This window comes from Melozone crissalis, unplaced genomic scaffold (genome assembly GCF_028551555.1).
Source record: "Melozone crissalis strain CALT ecotype California unplaced genomic scaffold, PUWL_Pcris_2 ptg000033l_1, whole genome shotgun sequence".
NCBI classification, from domain to species: Eukaryota; Metazoa; Chordata; class Aves; order Passeriformes; family Passerellidae; genus Melozone; species Melozone crissalis.
The window spans coordinates 13,401,959-13,423,103 of NW_026535811.1; the positions used below are offsets into that span (position 1 = coordinate 13,401,959).

Sequence of the window (21,145 nt, forward strand, 5' to 3'; positions counted from 1 at the left end):
AAGATCTGTGCAGAAATTTTTAATTTTGCCCTTAGGTATCCTTCTTAAGTAGATGGGGAAAAGAAGAACCAAGCAGGCCCACACAATAACTTTTTTGTAGGACATGTGTTGATTGAGATAAACAAAAGTGCATGAAAATGAAAAAAAAAAATAACAGACCACACCAAGACAGTAACACTTAGCAAAGATGTTTCTAGTTTCAAAAGGATTGCAGAAGATAGTTAATATGGTGAAGATTTTAGTCTTCAGGTGTTTGGGTATTTTCTGAAATGCATTTTTACCAAAAGTCCAGACTATATATATATATACACACACATACATACATACATATATACATACATATATATATATATATATGTATATATATGTGTGTGTATATATATATATATATATATATATATATATATATATATATGTATTCTCTCTTAAGGTCTGCAATAAATTCTGACTAACAGACCTAGGATATTTATTACAGATTAAGGCATTTTGTTTCTCTCTTTTTCTTTTCACACCGTGAGTTTAAAATCGTACCAAGAAGAAATTTAGAATCAAAATCAGTTCAGGATAAAAATCATTTCAGGAAAAAAACATTCCATTATTACTACAGCAAACATCAAATCTATTTTGCACAGGTTGGGGCTGAAGAGGAACTAGATCAAAAAAAGAAAATTAAAGAAGTATATTTCCTTCTGCTTGAGACTTAGATGCTTAGATGTGCCCTCAGAATGGCAATGCACATACATTCTTGGGTAATCCTGTTTAAATCACAAATATAAGTCTCAGGTGCTGATCATTTGTTGCCTCTTTCATGTCTTGACCTTTATATGGTTTCAGAGAATTCAAAGAAGACATGAAATCCTTTAAATTCAAATCCATTAAATTTAACTTGTCAAAACGCACAATACAGAAGAAGAGTTTGTCTAACAAACTCTGACAGGCGTGATGTATCAGCCATTTTTTTCAATATACCAAACATTTCTGCAGTCTATTTTGTGGCAGATGTTGGAGATATATTTTAAATTTAAAATTACAATGTTTGCTACAAAATTTGCCTGCACCAAATGGATGTGTTCCTGTCAGGGTAAGTGGAAAGCACAACTCAGCAGGATGCAATGCTTAAGTATGCCCCAGCTCTGCCCTAAACTGTTGCCCAGTCAATAGAAGGGAATGATTTTCAGTACTGTGAGTTCTTTAGAGGGAGGAACTACTGCACTGGGAATGTTTCCTAAGAACATCTCAAATATCAAACAATTAATTATTTTGTATGTGGACTTCTTGGCTTCGTACATTTTCTGTGCAGTGATTATGGTGTTTCCACTCCAAAAAGTCATATATATTTTGAAGTATATTTCAGAAAATTGTCTCGGTTGCTTTTAAGGTCACAAGAGACATTCCTTGCCTTTTCTGGGTATTCTCTGTTCAGCAAGAATGCACTTAGTATAGAAGGATAAATTATGGTAGCCCATGGGAGCCAGTGCCATATTGTGCAACTCACACAAACACCCATGGGCCTGCAGAGGAGAGCTCTGTTTGTTCAAGAATAAGATCTGGTATTTCTCACACAGGAGGTCATATTACCTTAAAATGCCTCTGCCCCGTAGGTCTGCCTGATGAATAACATCTGCTCCCATAACCACAGCCTCTGCAGCAGGAGATGGGCTCTGGCAGGACAGAATCAGCAGCAGTGCACAGGCAGTGCTGCAGCCACGACGAGAAACAGAGCCCTCTCTGTGCACCTGGTGCCAGCTCTCAGAATCTCTGCTGCTCACAGTGACTCTGAGATACCTACAAGCCTTTTTTTCCCAGCCTGGAGTCAAGGAAGGAGTCAGGATTTTTCTGTTCTCATTTTCAATGTTGTTTATTATTTTTTATCTAATACAGTCTTTCTCCAACCTGCTGAGGTCTGTCAGGCAGGTCAGCTCATGGCACACTGCCCGCCCTCGAAGCAGTGTTATCTTTTTATACTAAAAACAACATGTACATTATTTACCATAACTTCCCAATAACCTATCACCTATGTTAGACAGGGAGTTTCTACCTTAAACCAATCCAAAAGGGCCACCATCACCCCGAAGATGGAGGCTAAGAAGAAGAAGGAGAAAGACTGGACACGCTCAAATACCTCCATCTTGCCTCCTGAACCCCATTCTAAAAATCCCAAAATGTATTTTTCACCCTGTGACAGACTAACTATTATTCTTCTTAAACTTTCTTGGCTTGTAATTCTTCATATAAAGGTGGTAATTTGCTCCATGGGTCAAAATCAAAGGCACAGGGGTCGTGGGCTCTGTGCCAAGGCCTCTGAGCCCCCTGGTAGGGGCTGGAGCCATCCAGGACAATCAGAGGAATTCCCTGGGTTCCAACACCAGCCCTGCTGGAGCCAGCAGGAGGGAGCCCAGAGCATTGCAGGGGCTCCTGAGTTAGGAAGGTTGCACACCCCTGCCTCTGTGTGGGTTATTTAGTACTCTGAGGAGTGACCATGTATGTCAGTGGAAATCAGATTTGTCTCTCCAGCCCTACACCCTCTCATCAACACGCACAGCAGAATATGCTTCACTTTACAATCACACTGAGGCAGGCAAAGGGAAGTTTTTACTGGATGTTTTACAGCAGATGTTTCCCTGTACCTCAGAAAGTTGTGACTGCCCTTGTAATTTGTAGCCCAGAGTTACCAGAGTTCTTAAGGGCTGAAAGGTTTTATGAAAAAAGAGAGAAAGAGACTCCTTTGCTCTGCTTCCATTCATATTAACACAATGAAATCCTATTCCTAGCAAGTAAGATCAGCTTTTAGCTTTCATCCATCTCCTTGCATCCCACAGATCCCCATAAAATCAAGGGAATTGTTACTGAATTGCCAATATTTCTAGTGAAAATGGGTAAAAATTTCACCTGAAATGACTCAGGAATAAAGTCAGCTGGGAAATGGTAATTTGGTTTCACAAGTTTCAAGTTTTTTAAATTAATTTTGTTATTCAGTGGAAAGAAAATAGAACTTCTGAACAGTTTTTCAAAAATATATTGTAGAGAAACACTTGTTTCCTTATAACAAAGCATACTTTTTTCATCTCTAATCCACTCTTACTCATTTCCATTTTGCTCCCACACTCACTTTCTGTCACCAGAGGTAGCTGCAGTGCACCAGATCATGAACCTTCTTCAGCTGATTTTTTTTTTTTATCAATACATCTCTATGCATGATTTTTCCTCTTCATTAAAAATGCATTCTCCTAAGAATGTTCATAAACAATTCCATAAACAATTCTGCTTGGGAGAAATTCTTAGCTTGTCCAAAAAATTGATGCCTTACACATCTAACTGGGTAACCAGCTGCTCAGCAGTGAAGCTTTGGGAGAAAAATAGACTGGGAATTGCTGAAATGTCAGTCCTATATATTAAAGGTGTCCTGTGCATGTTTTTGCACAGAGAAGAAATTCTGCTACATTCCACTCAGCCTATTCTTAATGTACAAAGCACACACTTAACTAAAGCATTCTTCTTCCTCATTTTATCTTGGACCTGATCTCAAGGATTTTAGTGTTGTACCTGTAAATAGATAGCAATAAATAAATGTCTGTCGAGCCTTATGTTCCTCTATTTATTCATGTATTCACTTCAACATAGAAATGGCAAAAAAATTTTAGCTGTTTTTGACAGCAAAGGCAAATGCATGAGCCCCACCCTCTGCCAGTTGTATTTCTCTAAGTATAAATTTCAAGATTACAAAGTTTCCTCAGACAAAAAACCTTTTACCCTGGTTTAGCATTTTGACTTTTCCACAGAGACAGGCTTGCTTATTTTTCCCAGAGTTCAGAAGGGGTTTTGCCACTGTGCTGACATTTTGCATCATCTTCTTTCTTTTGCATCTGGAAAAAAAAAAAAGTGAAAAAAAAATAAAAAGCACAGTTCTGAAATGACAGTAAAAATTCATTGTTCCTTTGAAGTGACGTGGACTGCATATGTCTGTGCATCAGCAGGTTAGTCAGAGGGACCAGAGCAGAATTTTCTAATCCCTGGTGTATAGAGGAACCATACATAGATTATTTTTTTGTCTTCCTTTGATTGCACCACCATGTTTAGAGACTCCTTAAAGAAGTGATGCCTTATGTGTGAGGGGGAAAACAGCAGAATATTGTAATTAGAAAAAAACTCAAACTTCCCTGTCACATCTGGCCTTCATGCTTCAATAATCCCTTGAGCACAGCTCATAAATAATGAGCACTCAGATGCCGTCCAATTCTAGTGCATTCTATTGACTTCCAGGGGATGCACAAAAGGATAGAATATATCCTGGAGGCAAAAGCATGCACTGTTTTCTTAGTCTTCTATCAAATGTGTATCACTAGCAATTTAATTACTATTTATTGAGCACTGTCAGTAGGGTATAAGGGGTACAAAAGGAATTGCTATGTGTAAACAGAACTTATTTATATCTGTTTCTTTATTTAGCATTACCCTGCTGTCTATTTCAGACTTTTTGCTTTAGCTTTATGTGATGCAGATTAAAAATATTGTTATTTGAAAAATAATGGGAGAAGTGCAATCAAGTAAGCATCAAAAGATAATAACATGTTTAAAAAACACTCAAACAAACAACAATCCCTTATCCAGGTACAAATACTCAAAAGTAAGTAAAAAATAACTTTAATCTTACTGAAATTGAAAAAAAATAGAAATCAAATATATATGCATCTAACTAGATAGGTAAATTATCAACTAAGGTGAGTTTATGAAGTTTGTTAAGTTCAACAGACCGTTTATTGACAAACTAATTATTTTGATGAAGTGACAAAATCTTTGTAAGTCCTGCCTGAAAAAGAAACTGCAGGGTAAGAAAACTGGGGGGAGATATGATAAAAAACCATTCCATAAACCTCACAGAAGCATGCCCAGGTGGAAAATTAAAGACAGAAACAGAAATCTCCTTCCCGTGATCTGTCTCTCAGTAGATCACAGCTTCACTTTGGGTTATAACAATGTTACACTCCCTCCAGTCCAGACTTTTTGTCTGGAATAGGGTTTGAAATGAGCAAAGTGAACTATTTTGTCAGCAAGAAAGAAAATAATATGCAGGTTCAGTTCCAAAATATTCAGGTCAATATTAGTTTTAAAAAATAACAAAGAGAAAAAGACATCTGAGAACTTAATGTAGTTTTCAGTCCAAAAGTGTGCCTTTCTCACATATTTAGAGCTAGCCTATTGTTCTATTATTCCTAAACTGTACACTGTGTTTCCTTTAGCCAAAGCTGACTGGTTTTTCCTGAATTCATCTTCCAGCTTTAAACTTTTGCCAAGTCGTGCTTTTTTGGATCCATTCCTTAAAGGCAAAGGGGCTAACTTCCTGATGGTATCTGTTTTCTTTTCTTTCCTCTGCAGGCTTAAGTTGTAAGTGGGTATCTTGTTACCAGAGGCGAAATGAATAACTCAACGTACATAAACTCTTCCTCTGAAAATGTGATGGCCTTGGAGAGCCGCTATAAAACTGTCGAGGTGGTGTTCATCGTCCTGGTGGCAGGGTCCCTCAGCCTAGTCACCATAATTGGCAACATCCTGGTCATGGTGTCCATCAAAGTCAACAGGCACCTCCAGACTGTCAACAATTATTTCCTGTTCAGCCTGGCCTGCGCTGACTTGATCATCGGCATCTTTTCCATGAACCTGTACACCCTGTACACTGTGATAGGCTACTGGCCCTTGGGGCCCGTGGTGTGTGACCTCTGGCTGGCTCTGGACTACGTGGTCAGCAACGCCTCAGTAATGAACCTGCTCATTATCAGCTTTGACAGGTACTTTTGTGTCACCAAGCCCCTGACGTATCCCGTGAAGCGGACCACGAAGATGGCCGGCATGATGATCGCAGCCGCCTGGGTGCTGTCCTTCATCCTCTGGGCCCCTGCAATTCTCTTCTGGCAGTTCATTGTGGGAGGAAGGACTGTCCCAGATGGGGACTGCTACATCCAGTTTTTTTCCAACCCTGCTGTCACTTTTGGCACTGCCATTGCAGCCTTCTACCTGCCTGTTATCATCATGACTGTCCTTTACTGGCAAATCTCCCGAGCCAGTAAGAGTCGGATAAAGAAAGGAAAAAAGGAAGCTGCCCAAAACCAAGAAACAGTTTCCCCCAGCCTTGTCCAAGGTAAAATAGTGAAACCAAACAATAACAATATCCCGACCAGCGGGGATGGGTTGGAGCACAGCAAAATTCAGAATGGAAAAACCAGTGAAGAGACTGTGACCAATAACTGTGTTCAAGGGGAGAAGGAGAGCTCCAATGACTCCACCTCCATCAGTGCAGTCGCTTCCAACTTGAAAGAGGATGAAGCTACCAAAGATGCCAGGCAAGCTTCTGCCTCCCAAGACCATGTCAAAGCAGAGAACTCCAAGCTGACATGCATCAGGATAGTCACCAAGTCCCAAAAGGGGGACTGCTGTGCCCCTACCAACACTACCGTGGAGATCGTAGGCACGAACGGGGAGGAGAAGCAGAACAGCGTGGCCCGGAAGATCGTCAAGATGACAAAGCAGCCAGCCAAAAAGAAACCACCCCCTTCTAGAGAGAAAAAGGTGACAAGGACGATTCTGGCCATCCTCCTGGCCTTCATCATCACCTGGACCCCATACAATGTGATGGTGCTCATCAACAGCTTCTGCACATCCTGCATCCCCGGCACCGTGTGGACCCTGGGTTACTGGCTCTGTTACATCAACAGCACCGTCAACCCCGCCTGCTACGCGCTCTGCAACGCCACCTTCAAGAAGACCTTTAAGGACCTTCTCATGTGTCATTACAAGAATATAGGAGCTACAAGGTAAAAATTATAATGAAAATAATTATGGAAAGGGTGGAGAAGTTCCAAATTAAATTTCAAAAAAACCCTTTGATGCTACAGCACTTTATGGTCTTCTATGGAATGTGCAATCCAGGATGTTAGTGGAAATACTGATAAGGGGCATTGGCTGTACCCCTGAGGACTACACTTTAAAACATTTTTTTAATAAATGAAAATAAATCTTTGGGACACGGGGATGTTTGAGAAATTATTCAAGTATGTGGACTGGAGGCACAGTTCCTTACTTTCTGAGAGTATTCTGCAGAAGGGCTTTAAAGTCTATGATTTTTGGTCATTCTGTGTAAAATACTTGTTCTTTCATTCTCTTTTTCTTGTGTTTTTTCCTGTGTGTGTTTATTATGTCTTCATCCAGGTAAAAAAAAAAAAAAAAAAAAAAAAAAAATTTTAATAATAACTGTGTGGAAGAGGCATAGGAGTTTGGAAGATCATTGCATAATCCAAATCAATCATGGCAGAAATTTTCTAAAGCTCAAAGTTGTCTAAAGTTGTTTTGCCACTGTCATGTAAGAAGCTTAATGTTAGGTAAATCATGATGAAAGTTTTTTCTGTTGTTTATGACACCACCATTTCCAAAACCACATCAGTTCTGAAAGTTTTCTTATGCACAACATGTAATCATTGTATATTGTTACAAGTCTGCTGCTTGCCCCATCCCAGGGGCTTTTGTTCTGTGACTTCCTCATCATGTCAAGATCAAAGTGAAAAGACTTGGTCTCGTCCAGATTGCTACATGCCAAGACTTCTTCAGCATCCATGTAAACCAAAGCTTTTGAGACAATTTTGTTCACTTTATTCATCACGTGACATCAACCTGTGGATTTGTCTTTTACCTTCATCAGCCTTTTCTTCCTTTCTGTACCTTACTTGTCCAGGGCAAGACTGAACATCAAAAAAAAGAAGCTGTAAATTTAAAGGTCTCATCCAGTCAGCCACCATGGTGGTCAAAAAAAGGTCTCAGCTAAAGAACAGAAATAAGATTATTACTAGAAAAATGAAAAGCTATATCCATTTAAATTTGGATGTACAGATGAAGAGGTATGTTGAGGCATCACAGAATCAACAGTTAATATTAGATGACCATGCTCTTAACCTGTCAGAAAATAAGTCTATGATTAATTTATTGAGGTAAAAATTAAGATAGACTGACATACCCACCTGGATCAAGCTCTGCTAAGCCCTTAGTATGAAACTGGGGTCCTTTCTGGGTGAATCCTGCACAAGATGTTTGCTTTCTGGAAAAGATACTGGCCACATTGCCTTGTATTACATGAGAGCCATATTTTGACTGTAAGGCAAGGGGTAACACTAATAAAAATGCAGACAGGAAAACTGTGATTATAGAAAAACAGATATTAAAGTAGTCTTGATGGGAGTTTGGCAAGGGGTAAGTTCAATTATGTTTTGCTACTCGACACCAGGTGAAATTTAGATCATTTCTGCCTAACAAAGAATTTAGTATTACAATATTTGGTATTTACTGTAGCAAAACAAAACATTTTGTGGACAGGTCAGAGGGTATCAGATTATTGAAAACAGGGATTGTCTGGGAGTCATGCACATTTTATTTACTCCTTCTTAGTACCTCTAACTTGCAGGCCCTAACAAAGGTACATTTATATGTTTTCTTACCAAAAAGAACATAGACAATGCTTACCCAAAAAGAGCATAGACAATGTCCTGAGGATCTCTTTTCTGAAGTGAATGCCACCCACCAAACAGGACACAAATTCATTTTTTTATTTCATGCAACAACTGCAGTATTCCAAAATGCGCCTCAAAATAGCAGCCTCTGAGATTACAGAGAAATTAATCTTGCAGAATTAAGTTTTACATTTGACAAGCTTAATGGAAGACAGTGTCAAAGCACTCTGGTATCATGACAATTTTCATGTTTTGCAGCACAAGTTCCCAGCAGAAAGTGAAAATGAGGAGGATTAAACTGCAGTAAATGAAGGCCATGTTAAATTCCGGATTAACATGTCTTAATATGAAGTCATTGAATTTATACCCCTAGTGATTTCATCCTAATATAACTGTCTCTATACAGCCAGGGATCTAATTTTGCAACCCTCACTTGCCTTGAGTCATATCTACTATCACTGTTTTAATCTTCCTGCTTGTAAGAAAGAATAACTACATGACAAAGCTTGCCAAAATGAGCACTGCTTGCCTTTTAAAACTTCATTCACTATTTATCTTGACAGGTCAAAGGAAGGACTTACACATTCCTAGGTTGTTCAGTCTCTTAGAGTGTTAGAAAAATCCAGATAAAATCCCAAGATAAAATAAAATCAAATATGTTCAATTTCTACATCTGACTTCTTTAGAAAGGTTTCATAAAAGAAACACACCTGCTTCTTTCCTTCAGCAAGTGCTGTGGGTATCAATAGTTCAGGTACTCAAACTGGGAAATAATGGTTTGTATAGCCATACTTAATCTTAAAACTCTGGTTTTCTGGCAGGCCTGCAAATCCCTTATTCTCACATTTGAAGCTATCACTTGTCCATAATGAATTAGTCTAACAGATAAGGACACTCCTACAGGCTAAGAATTCTGGCAGATAGATTGAAATGATAATCCTTCATCATGTGATATGATGACACTCAAAATACCACAGGAAGAAAAGTATTTTGGGGCCAGCATTCATGAAAAAAATACAAGCAAAGGAAAAACATAATTTGGAAGTTTTCCAGCACTTTTCCCCAGCACCACCCTCACTTTTGATCTCAGAAGATGTTTTGATTTGTGTTATAGTATATTTAAAAGGCTTGCAGGACACACAGTCCTGTGTTTCCACCCTGTAACAGTTTATGGTACACTTATATTTGCAGACAATTAAACAGTGTAAAAATAGATGACATAGTGCAACTATGTATGGATACAAACATGCAAATACACACCCCTACACGGTTTATATACATGAAAAATAACCAACTAATATTCAAGGTATTGCATGGAGCCTTGTCTGCCTAGTGTGCATTGTCAGCTGCTGGGAGGTGCAGAGCCAACACTTATTTCACTGTGTCACCCCTCCTGAAGGCAGAGAAGAGGCAGAACATCCCCTCAGATATTGGGAAGTTCTTGAGTCTTCAGGTGGTTGTGGCTCAGTAAGACAAAAATGTGCTAATGGTCCAGAACCGCAAAATAATTTCTTCTTGAATATCCTTTGAGCTTTCATGTCTTTCCTTTGTGTCCCAAACCACGTTCCCCAGGTTTCACTTCCTCCTGAGTGATAGATCTGCAGGATGTAGATGTCAGTCTTGAAGAGCAGCTCTCCCTGGGTAACCTCGGCTTCCCTGGACCTGCACCCTGTGGTCCCCAGGGTGGCCCTGCTGCTGGAGCTGCCTCATCTCCACCTTCAGCTTGGCCAGAGGATCCCAGCAGCACATCCACACCATGTGCTGTGCTGGCCACTTCTGTCTCACATAGAAACCCAGCACACTGTGCATATGACCCATGAGAACAACAAGAAAAAGCAAAAACACCCCAAAAATTATAACCGACAACAAAAAACTGCAGCTAGAACTTCTTGCCCCCTTCTTTTCTTCCTCTTTCATTATTTCCAAAAAGATGCAGCCCACAGGGAGTGATTTGTGTTGTCATGGGACAGCCCTACATTCATGGGGCAGCCCTACCTTCATGCTCCAGGAAGAGAGCAGCAACTTGGAGATGCATCAATCCAGTGGGCAACTTTTCTGGGTATTAAGGAAGTCTGTGGTCAAAGAGAAAGGAAGAAAAGAAGAAAGAAAGAAATAAAAAGAAGGAGAAAGAAAATAAAGGAAAAGGAAAAGGAAAAGGAAAAGGAAAAGGAAAAGGAAAAGGAAAAGGAAAAGGAAAAAAATAAGGAAGAAAGAAAGAAAGAAAGAAAGAAAGAAAGAAAGAAAGAAAGAAAGAAAGCGAGAAAGCTGAAGCAATGTTTGAAATCCGTTTTCCAGTGAGAACAAAATCCAAGAAAAACTTGTCAGCATTCTTTCTGTTTGAGATTTTCATTTGATTTATTTGGAATCATAGGATCTATTGAAAGATAGCACTGTATTTGAATTTTGCCTGATGAAAAGCAGTCCAAAGACAACAAGCACATCTATATAGGTCAGATTGCTTTTTCTTGCTTTCTTTCATTGTTGGTTTTTTTTGGTTTTTTTTTTTGTTTTTTTGTTGTTTTTTTTTTTGCTGTACAAAAGCTCACAGAGATGGGAGTGTTCAAGCAGAGCCCAGAGAGATCAGTTGTTTGGCATTCACAAAGCATGAAGGGGACAAAAGCAAGTGCTAAATCTATCAGCCCTCTGCTTTATACTCTCCTGGTGGAGAAAAACATATTGACAAGAAGAGGTGCCTTCAAGGAGTGCGGCTGTGGTGAAAACAGCCCACACACCATTGAAGAGACCCTTGAAGTGGCCCAGCAGCTCCTGGCCTCTCATCCAGGGATAGGAGCAGGAGGGCAGTGACTTTTGTTTTTATGTTTTACTTCCTTATAGATTTCAATGTGTCCATCTGTCTATGGGAATTGCTAACAAACTCACTGTCCCCTTCCCTAATTTTGACTGATTTTGATCTCTGTTCTTCATTCCAATGAATGAATTCCTAAGGATGAGCGAGTGCTGCCTCAGGACATAGCTCCCAGTTTCTCCTTTGGTGCTGGGGTGGCACACTTTGAATTTTTCACCTCTGCTGACAGCATCTCTCCTTGCCACTCTATGCCCCAAAATTAATCATGGCAGTGGCCTAGCAGGACTGGATAGGTAAAGCATCCTGACAGCAACTTGCTGGAAACTTGGCATGAATGCAGCTTGGGGGCAGGAGTGGAGTAGAACCATGCTGTTGCTTTTTCTCTCTCCCCTAAAAATTCTTTGGAAAAATCTTCATTTTTTGACAAATTGTGGAGTTTCTGGGGGCTAGAATTCAAAGTTTTACATTAAAAAAAGGCAGGAAAACAAACTCTGGCCCTGTGCATGGGGAGTGTTTGCTAACAGTGAGTTTGGAGTTTAATAGTCCCAGATGACAGCAGTGCAAGTGGTAAAAATTGAGAGGCTTAAAAGAATTTAGCTTTTCTTTCACTACAGACACTTACAAGGGTATGATTTCTATACAATATTGCTCTTTCAGTTCTGGTATGTTACAAAACACTCTGGACTTTTAAGGAATCTTTCTTTTTTAAAGTTTGTAGAGAACCCTGCCTTGAAGGAACCTCAGAGATGGCCTTTAATTTTCTGTGGCCTCTCTTCTCTGCCTGAACTGTGCCTCTTCTGCCACAGTTCTACCAAAAATCTTTCCTTCTTACTTTAACAAGTGTCACCTGTGTTACAGCTTCAGGCTTGTAGTTTCACTTGCCTTTCAGGCACTGTGAATGCTGGTATTTAACCTCTCTAACCCCACCCAAAAACTGCCTTCCCTAGCATGCAGCATCCTCCTCCACTGAAGCCCAAGCTACTGTGTGGGCTGGCAAGTTCCATAAATCCTTTCTGCATAGGTTTTAAATTGGAAGTAAAACAAACCCTTCAATGAAACAAAGCCAAATCAGTTCCTTTGCTCCCCAGTTGTGCTATCTCTGTGTTAGGCACAACAGTGGACAATGTCCAAGAGTGAATGTGCTCTTAGTGGGATATCATCCTGCCACATGCACGGATTAATTTTCTGCTCTGTGCCACAGAAAGGCAGCCCTGCCTTCCCTTGAATCCCCTTTCATTCATGAGCTTACTGGCAGAGTATTCACTGAGAGCCCAAACCTAAGAATGTAATTACAGCAAGGCTGAGTTGAACATCTACCACAACCAATGCAATTATTTCTCCTATATTTTTATTCCCTCCTTTTGCAATGCCTCTTTTGCTGCACTGTGGAGCCAGTGGGTTACATGAGCATATCAGTCCTCCCAGGCCTCATATTTCAGAGTACTGGGTAGATTTGTTAAACACATTTCATTCCAGTGATAACCAAATAAAAGAAAATAAATTCTGGTGTCTTTATGCCTTCCAAAGTTCTGCATTACCTGAAGAGTGCCACTCAGTAACTACTCTTCTTGGTCTTTCCACTGTGAGTTTCTTTTCTTTTTCTCTCTTTTTTTTTTTTTTTTTTTTTTTCCTGGATCATACTTGCCGAGAAGGACACAGAAACCATTCCCTGAGATGTCCCAAAGTGCTCTGACTCTGGCAAAAGCAGCCCTGTGTGGTACGTGAGGCAGTGCGATCACAGCCTGTCTTACAGTGCCCTTGGAAGGAAGAATTTATTTAAGAATTTAAGATATTAAACACTGAGTGTTCAATACCTGGGCTGACTCACCTGACAGCACTGCAGAGAGCACAGGGCAGCAAGGTTGGTGTGTTCTGACTGGTGAAGGGACAAGCAAGTCACAGCTGGATTGCCTTTCTGCTGCTGGAGGCTTCAGGGAGGAGGTGGGGATTCCTGCCCCTCTGGAGACTCTGTCTCTCCACTCTACTCCAAAGACAGCCCTTCCCTGAAGCACACCCTGGCAGCAGTGGCAGCAAAAGTAATGAAAACACTGGTGGGAGTGCCACGATTGCCAATCAACAGACATCCTTCTGTCCCATCCCTTATTTCTGGTGCCACTTAGCTGAGGTGGTTGGTAAGTTAGAGACAAGTAGTTTGTAAATACCTTTAGATAGTGTGTTTTAACATGACCAACACCATATCTTGACTGTGTAAAAAATAATACATTATGTGTAATACTATCCAGATAAGCTTATAATGTAAATATATCTACAATGAATGTCAAATTATGCTTTGAGCTCTATGTATGAGGAAGAACCTCATCTCTTCTTGAGATCTTTTTTAACTTAACAATATGAAAAACTTGTTATTCATTTATAAATATATATATATATATATTTAAAACCTGCATTCTTTTCTTCAAAAGAAAATACTACTGCAAGAAAGAAGGAATGCATTACATGTATGTGATCTACAAAATCATGTGGTAAAACCAGGAACTGAGAATCCTACAAGCAGGGGACTGGTCAAATTCTTGATGCCGTACATTTGATCTCATATGACTAAGATAAGCACAAGTTTATGGTTAGCTGTGTAAAGCTGACCCACTTGATTATATATACATTATAGATATATATTTATATATGCTGTATAGATAAACATATATTATACACAACATTCATACAGTGGAAGCAAAGTTTGATTAAGTTATATTAACTGGGAATTTGGATGTAATGTTGTGTGTCATTTGGAGGAAAAATGTCTGTGTTATTCAGCAGTATTTGTTATGCAAGATGAAGAAAGAAGGTATTTCATCAAAACAAGCCATGAAGGAATAAGATTATGAGGGTTTGAAACATTTTGAAGTGACAAATAAAATTACATGCAATATATATGTATGTACTTCTGCTGAGTTGTATTCCTAGTTAAAGCATTGCATTAAACAGAGAATTATAATAGTAAAAATGTGTTTGTATGTGGTATCTCTATTTATTTAATCTTTCTACTGACTGAGCTACTCTGTGAAATGTAATGGTGATAGATGGAGAAAAATGGTTTTCCTACAGTAGCCAAAGGCTGAGAATGTCTGTAGTAATCAGGAAAAAAATTCTAAGCTTATTTTCCCTGACTTCTTTGGCAAATGTGAAGTTCAAGAAGGATCTCAAGTACAACTTCAATTTTTCTTGTTTTGTCCACATCTTTGTTCCTCCTTCAGAAAATGTCACTTTAACCACAATGTCTCTTGAACATTCTGACAAGGACCTCCAATAAAACATTCCTCCAGATATTTCTGTCATCCCAGTATTGAAAAGGAATAGGTAAGATTCTTTTGTAGCTGTCCTGTTACATTCAAGCAAAATAAAATTTTAACTTTGAGGGGAGATGGCACCACTAAAAACCAAGGACTTGTTGAGCTCCCTTTGCCTTATGAATGCAAACCTGTCTGCATGGCACGCTCAGAAATAATCTAGGAGAAGAAATAAAGAAATCAGGTGCATATTCAGCTTCTCGGGGTCCCAGGACACTGTTTCATCCCCGCTTCAGAAGCAGACAGGGCTCAGAAGCAGCAAAGGGATCCAATGGTGGTGACTGGGGACCATGACTGCCCAGGTAAATCTGGTTTTTGGAGCACACTCAGCCCATCAGTTTGACAAGTGATTGAAGAGGGGGATCTCTTGGGCATGATGCATCAGCTCTGTCTGGGTCAGGATACTTTCATCCACCTGCTCCAAAAAAGACATTTTTATAAAGTGCCCTATGTTGGCTTCCTTTTCCTAATTTTTCCTTTCTAAAATTTGAGCATCTTCACTGTTTCCAGCTTTACAGGGCTTTAAACCTGTCTCAGCCTCTCTGCCAAAGACTTTCTGCCTCTGCCATTTGCTCTACTGTTTCTTCAGCCCAAGCTCACCTTCAGCCATTTCACCATCCCTCTTCACCTGCACCTTTCCACAATGAAAATTAGAAAAGCCAGTTTTCCACCTGCCTTTGTCTCAGAGAAATCAGATAAATTGATGTGTTATAATATATTTATTTACTTGTACTTGTCCTGTATCTAAGCCCCCTTGCACCCTGAAGAGCAGGGACTCTACTGAAAGGTTGCAAGGTGGGAAAATTTTAAGGGGTAGATTCTGATGGTCAAAAGATATTTTTTTGTAAGATTTACAACAGAGACACAAGCAGGTACCTGAAATCTGTTTTCCCAAGGCACAACTATATTCAGCATGCACATTTCTTGTTTGCACATGTATTTAAGATCCACATTGCAGAAACACATATCTAAGGCTACCTGTAAATTCAGAGCACTGATGCTAAACTTTTGTTTGTCTTCCCACGCATATTTTGAATACTTTTTTGCCAGTGCTGGTTGTAGACAGTAGAAAAAATACATGGATATGTCAGATTACCTGCCTGAGCCATTCACTCACACTCACAGTTTCACCACCAGGCTGTGAGCAAAGTTACCTTTTTCTTTAAAAGAGTAGGATTATGCTTAGCACAATAAAAATTACCACCTCAATCTTCAAGTACAGCCAGTAGTATCTGCAGTTAATGTAATACTTAATAATGCACATCATCTCCCCTCTGGAGAGACATTTTGAGACAATGGCCACCAGGCCAGAAGTGTCTTTATAAAGCGCTTCTCTTTGAGACCATTTATTAGCAGAAAAAATTAGGTAAAGTTTAGCTACCTACTTCACCCTGAGTCCTGGGAGCACCCTAAGAAAATCAATACAGAGAAATGTTGTTATTTAGTAAATCCATTACACTGTTTCTGGCCTTTTGCCAAGCATTGAATGCACCATCTAGACATGGGAACCTACTTGGCAGCACCAGGACATTGACACCTTCTTCTCCATGGAACTTGCCAACTTCACTTCTGCCAATACACAGAAGGGGGAAAAAGAATAAAATCAGCAAGAATGATATCCAAGAATTGGAGAGACAAAAATACCCCTTTCCTTCTGCTCTCAATCTTTGTTCTGTCTTGCCACCCTCTACTTCCTTGTTTTGATCCTTCCTCCCTCTCCCTGCCCCTTTCTTCCTCACCTGCCTCTGACAAGTCTCATCTACCTCTCCAGGTTTCTCTCTCTCATTAACAGCTTGCTAAAGATGCTAAATAAATCACTGTGAAATCAAAGCCTTTGGCTTAAAAATGCAAAGCAATGTAAGAGGGAAAGAAATAAGAAGGAATGCCTCAAAAAACTCTGGAGTAAATTCATTTAGTTTAGGAACCAAAGGTTTTTCCTGACTCCCCCCATAATCACTACTATCATTTTGCCTGCAGTTGAAAAACACTTATAAACAGGGCTGAGCAGAGATTATTAAATCCATATGGCACAGGAGCAATATTCCTAAACAGAAGCATTGCCAATGGCAGCTGCACCAAATCATTTTCTGGAACTAGAGACACAATGGATCTGTGGTTTTGCAAAATTCATCCTACTAATATGCAGCCTAATGAAAGAATAGAAGCAAGGTCAAAGCAGTTAAACCTTTCCAGCACAGACCTACCTTAGCTCCCATTACAGACGGGAAGACCAAGCAGTGCCAGGAGCAAAAAGGATCAAAAAATCTGTAAAAGTTGCACTATTTGGGACAAATTAGGATACTCTGGGGTTGTCATTTTGGGTAGGAAGAGCTAAGCTTCTGCCAAGGTTGAATATCTTTCAACAGGAGGGTTAGGCTTCAGCATTCCTGCCAGTAGCCAAGAGATAAAGATGAGAGCAGAATTCGGTGTATACAGGCTTAGTTATTAAAATAGTGGATGTTCAGGATGTTCCACAGAAAATATAAACAAGACTTATCAAATATGGAGATCAAATCCCAGATTTCGTCATGCTGTCTTTCTAAAATGAGAAACAAATAAACCAAAAGTTTCCAAGTGTTTTAATCGGTATATTTTCCATTACAGGGAATGTAATTTCCTTATATGGAAAAAAAGTCACCATTATTTTATAAAAGGGAGGGTTGAAGTCTTCTGCTCATGATGAGAAGACATGAACTAGGCAACTACAAAATAATGGAGTTGGTTGGGAACTTTGTAGTGAAAGTTTTTTCCTGCTGTAAAATGCTGATTTGTTAATTTTTTTTAGAGGGATGGGTAAAGCAAGAGGAGACTGAGGGGAGACCTCACTGCAGTTAAAACTTCCTCATAAGGGGAAGAGGAGACACTGATCTCTGCCCTGTGGTGAGCAGTGAGAAGACCCGAGGGAATGGCATGAAGTTGTGTCAGAGGAGGTTTGGGTTGGATATCAGGAAAATATTCTTCATCCAGAGTGTGATTTGGCACTGGAACAGGCTGCCCAGGGCAGTGGTCAAAGCACCAGCCTCACAGAGTTCAAGAAGCATTTGGACAATGCTCTTGGGCACATGGTGTGGCTCTAGGGGATGGTGCTGTGCAAGGTCAGGAGTTGGACCCGATGATCCTTGAGGGTCCCTTCCAACTCAGCTTATTCTGTGATTTCAAAGGAATTTCTGGGTTTGAAATGCTCTAGGAAAAAAAAGGGATAAGTTTTATGGCTTATGCACCGCCTTGAGCAGTGGCCAACCAGAAGCATGCACCAGGCTAGAACAGATATAAGCAGGTTTCCATAGCATTGCATAGAGAACAGGAATGATGTCTCAGACATCTTTTTGTGCAAATCCTTTCTTAGGATTTTTCCTGCTGAAGCTGAGAAGTTTCAGCAACAAAATGTAAACAATGGTTATCTGCTGCTGTGGAATGCAACAGATGCATCTGTGATTGGCCCATCTTGGATGTTTATAATTAATGGCCAATCAAGGACTGAGCTATCTCAGACAGAGTCCGAGAGAGCTGCCTTTTGTCATCATTCTTTTCTTTTCCACTCTTAGCTTAGCTAGCTTCTGAGGAAACCTTTCCTTCTATTTCTTTTTAGTATAGTTATAATATAATATATATATATCATAAAATAATAAATCAAGCCTTCTGAACATGGAGTCAACATTCTTGTCTCTTGCCTCATCCAAGAACCCCTGTGAGCACTGTCACAGAATGACCACGATTTTTGTTCTGGGCATGCTTGGGTTAATCCAGAGCACACAATCAGCATGATTATGCTTTTATGAACACTTACAGAGGTGCTCCTCTAATGCCTGGCACCCTGCAAAGAGGAATATGTACTCTAAAAGAGACAAACTAAAATATGTATTAATCCCTTGGCAGACACAGGGTGGAAAGGGCTGGAAAGTGAAAGTCAATGGTGTTTGCAAAGAACAGTGAAGCCACAGCAAGAAATGAAGATGGGGCATGTCACGCTTCATCTGCCAAAAGTAGGACACCCTCCTAGGGGCAATGTAGAAACATAATTTTCCCTTATTTAAGGAACCTTATTTAAATGGGTTGAAGGCCTCTTTGGATACAGTATTTTCTGCCTATACTGATGATGGGGAGAGCCAGGGGGACAGGCTCAGTCAACCCTCATTTGAACAGCTACATTAGACAAGATGCTTCTCAGTCCACGTGTGCACAGTCCCAGGGTTTCATAGGTTTTGTAGATGCAGCTGTAACAATAATTATAATAACTGGTGTTATGCTGGGAAAAAAATGAGATGGGGAGGAAAGAAGAGAAATCCATTATGCAAAGGTGCAAACTATATGGGGAAAAAATAAAACTGATTGGTTCTTATGGTCTTATGGTCTTTTTTTCTGGGAGAGCATTTGGTCCTTACAGCAGCAAGTTCTGCATGTCCTTGAGCACAGCAGAGCCACCTTTGAGCTAAGTTTCCTGAGGGCATGGGAGAACAGCCTTCTTTCCTTTGGGAAAGACCATGCCAGCCATGGTGCTTTGGGTGCAATGGTCATGGCTGGCATGGACCTGCCCTTCTCATCCCTCTCAAAGGCACTTCATGAGAAGAGAACAAAGCAATAAGGCAGAGAGCTCCAGCCTGGTGCAGTGGAGCTGGAAAGGGCAGAGCAGGACTGCTCTGTTAACAGCATCTGACATCCCCATCACGTTTTCTCCTCTCCATCACTCCCTATCAGCATGCACCCCATTGAAGGTGCCAGGAAAGCCACTTCACAGTAACATCACCCCAAAGCCACTTCACAATAACATCACCACACATGAATACTAACCTGAAGTGAGAGGAGCCTTACAAAGGGAACTGAGAACCTGATTGCAAAGGCCCAATGTGACAATCACCCAAAGGAAGGGACAGGCAGTAGTTTACACGCACTTCTTCCATTTCCATCCACCCCTTCCTCTCTAAGTTTGCCTTTTTTATAGAAGGGGAAAATAACTGATCTGGATTCAATTTCCCACTGCTCTTCCTGTTATGCTGGATACAGGCTGTGACTGTGATGGATAAGCAATAAATATACTGAATTTAAAAAATACACCCTTGGCTGTTAACTTGCCAGGAGGAGCCTTGGGACTCTGGTTTTTACTCTCTGGTTTAAAGTAATTTCCATTGCACGCCCTATCTCCTGCTCTATTGCCTTTTGCCTGTTATTCCAGGAAACCTCCTCCAAGGGCCTTTCTGTCTATCAGGTTATGGACCTGATCATGAGATAGTAATTCCTCAGGGACCCAGACAGTGCTGATTACCTTCTAATGAGATAAAGTTCCCCTCATCTCCAGGCCAGTGAAACCACCTCCAATTTCTCCATGGCTAGGAGTGATCCCAACCTGTTGATGACAAAATATGTTAACATCTGTGGGTACTGCTGCCCCAAAGAAAAGCACTTAAAGGAAGAACCTAGATGAAATACTGAATTTATAGAAAGAGCATTATGAATTTTATCTTTAATTTCTGCTGGTTTTCATGAGGTCAGTAGCTTATCTGAAAATAAATTCAAAATTAATCTTCAAAGCAAATACAAGCCCAGTGACCATTTGTGAATACATCTCACCCATACATTTGTCGGTAAATGATTCTAGAGTGAAAGTGGCAAGAGGAGGGAGAGGTGGGTGTAGTATTATACTTGTAGTGACATAGGCATCAGAAAAGCAATTCAAAACTAGAAATGAAAAATTCAGCAAAATTAAAATTTCATCTAGTACAATTCCATCATTTATTCTTTGAGTATGTCATGGTTTTGCTTGATTATTATATGCATTTCTAAATGATGCTGTAATAAATAATGAAATTCATGCTCTGTATAACATAAAATATTGAAAGCCGTTTTCAGGATTTCTCATTTCATGGAAAGTTGTAGAAACAAGCTTTTGTTCCAAGATTGGAACAAACAAACAAAATATTTTCCTAGTTTTCCATGAGTTGGAAAACTATTTCAATGTCCCTACTATTTGTGTGTCTGCCTCATGAGCATACACAGATGTGCAACTGAAAAACCTGAAGGCCAGGATGTTGACATACTAGACATCATAAAATCAGGCACAGAAGCTGAAGTATAAATAACTACTGTCTCCTCAGTACAAATACATTTCTCAATATTTAAAATTTGCATTCAAAGTAATTGTGCAATGAGTGTGGTTTGAGCAGAGCAAAAGAAAAAATCTGTTATTTTAAACCTCATAAATTTGAAAATGAAACAGTGAAAGGCAGTACTTTTTCAAAATCTGTATGGGGATTTTTGCTGTCCTGTTCATTTCCTTAGCTGGGAGGACGTGGTGCAGCATCAGCACACAGCCTGTGGTTCATGCCTGGCACAAACACCTCTCCAAACACCTGGGAGGGATCAACTCCTGTAAGAGTTTAGGCCAGCTGAGCAAGGGCAAGAAGAACCTCTGTAGGCAAGAAGAGAAGTCTCCTCTCTCCCTGCACAGCCTGGGTGCCAAATCCTCTGCACCCCTGCCTCAGGAGCAGAGCTCTGTGCATTGATCAGCACAATGCAGCTGTCCACCCACGTGGTTATTAATGGCTAATAAA

At 40.0% G+C, this 21,145-nt stretch overlaps 1 protein-coding gene across 1 annotated transcript in view; it reads left to right on the top strand.

The window, feature by feature from the left end:
- The window catches only part of CHRM2 (cholinergic receptor muscarinic 2), an 83,469-nt gene extending 75,708 nt beyond the window's left edge, over positions 1 to 7,761 (top strand). The window contains exon 2 of the mRNA XM_054282021.1: positions 5,374 to 7,761. Within this exon, the coding sequence (XP_054137996.1) occupies positions 5,413 to 6,810 (1,398 nt within the window). The 5' untranslated portion in view covers positions 5,374 to 5,412 and the 3' untranslated portion in view covers positions 6,811 to 7,761. The remainder of the gene's footprint in view (positions 1 to 5,373) is intronic.
- The last annotated feature ends 13,384 nt before the right edge of the window (positions 7,762 to 21,145 follow it).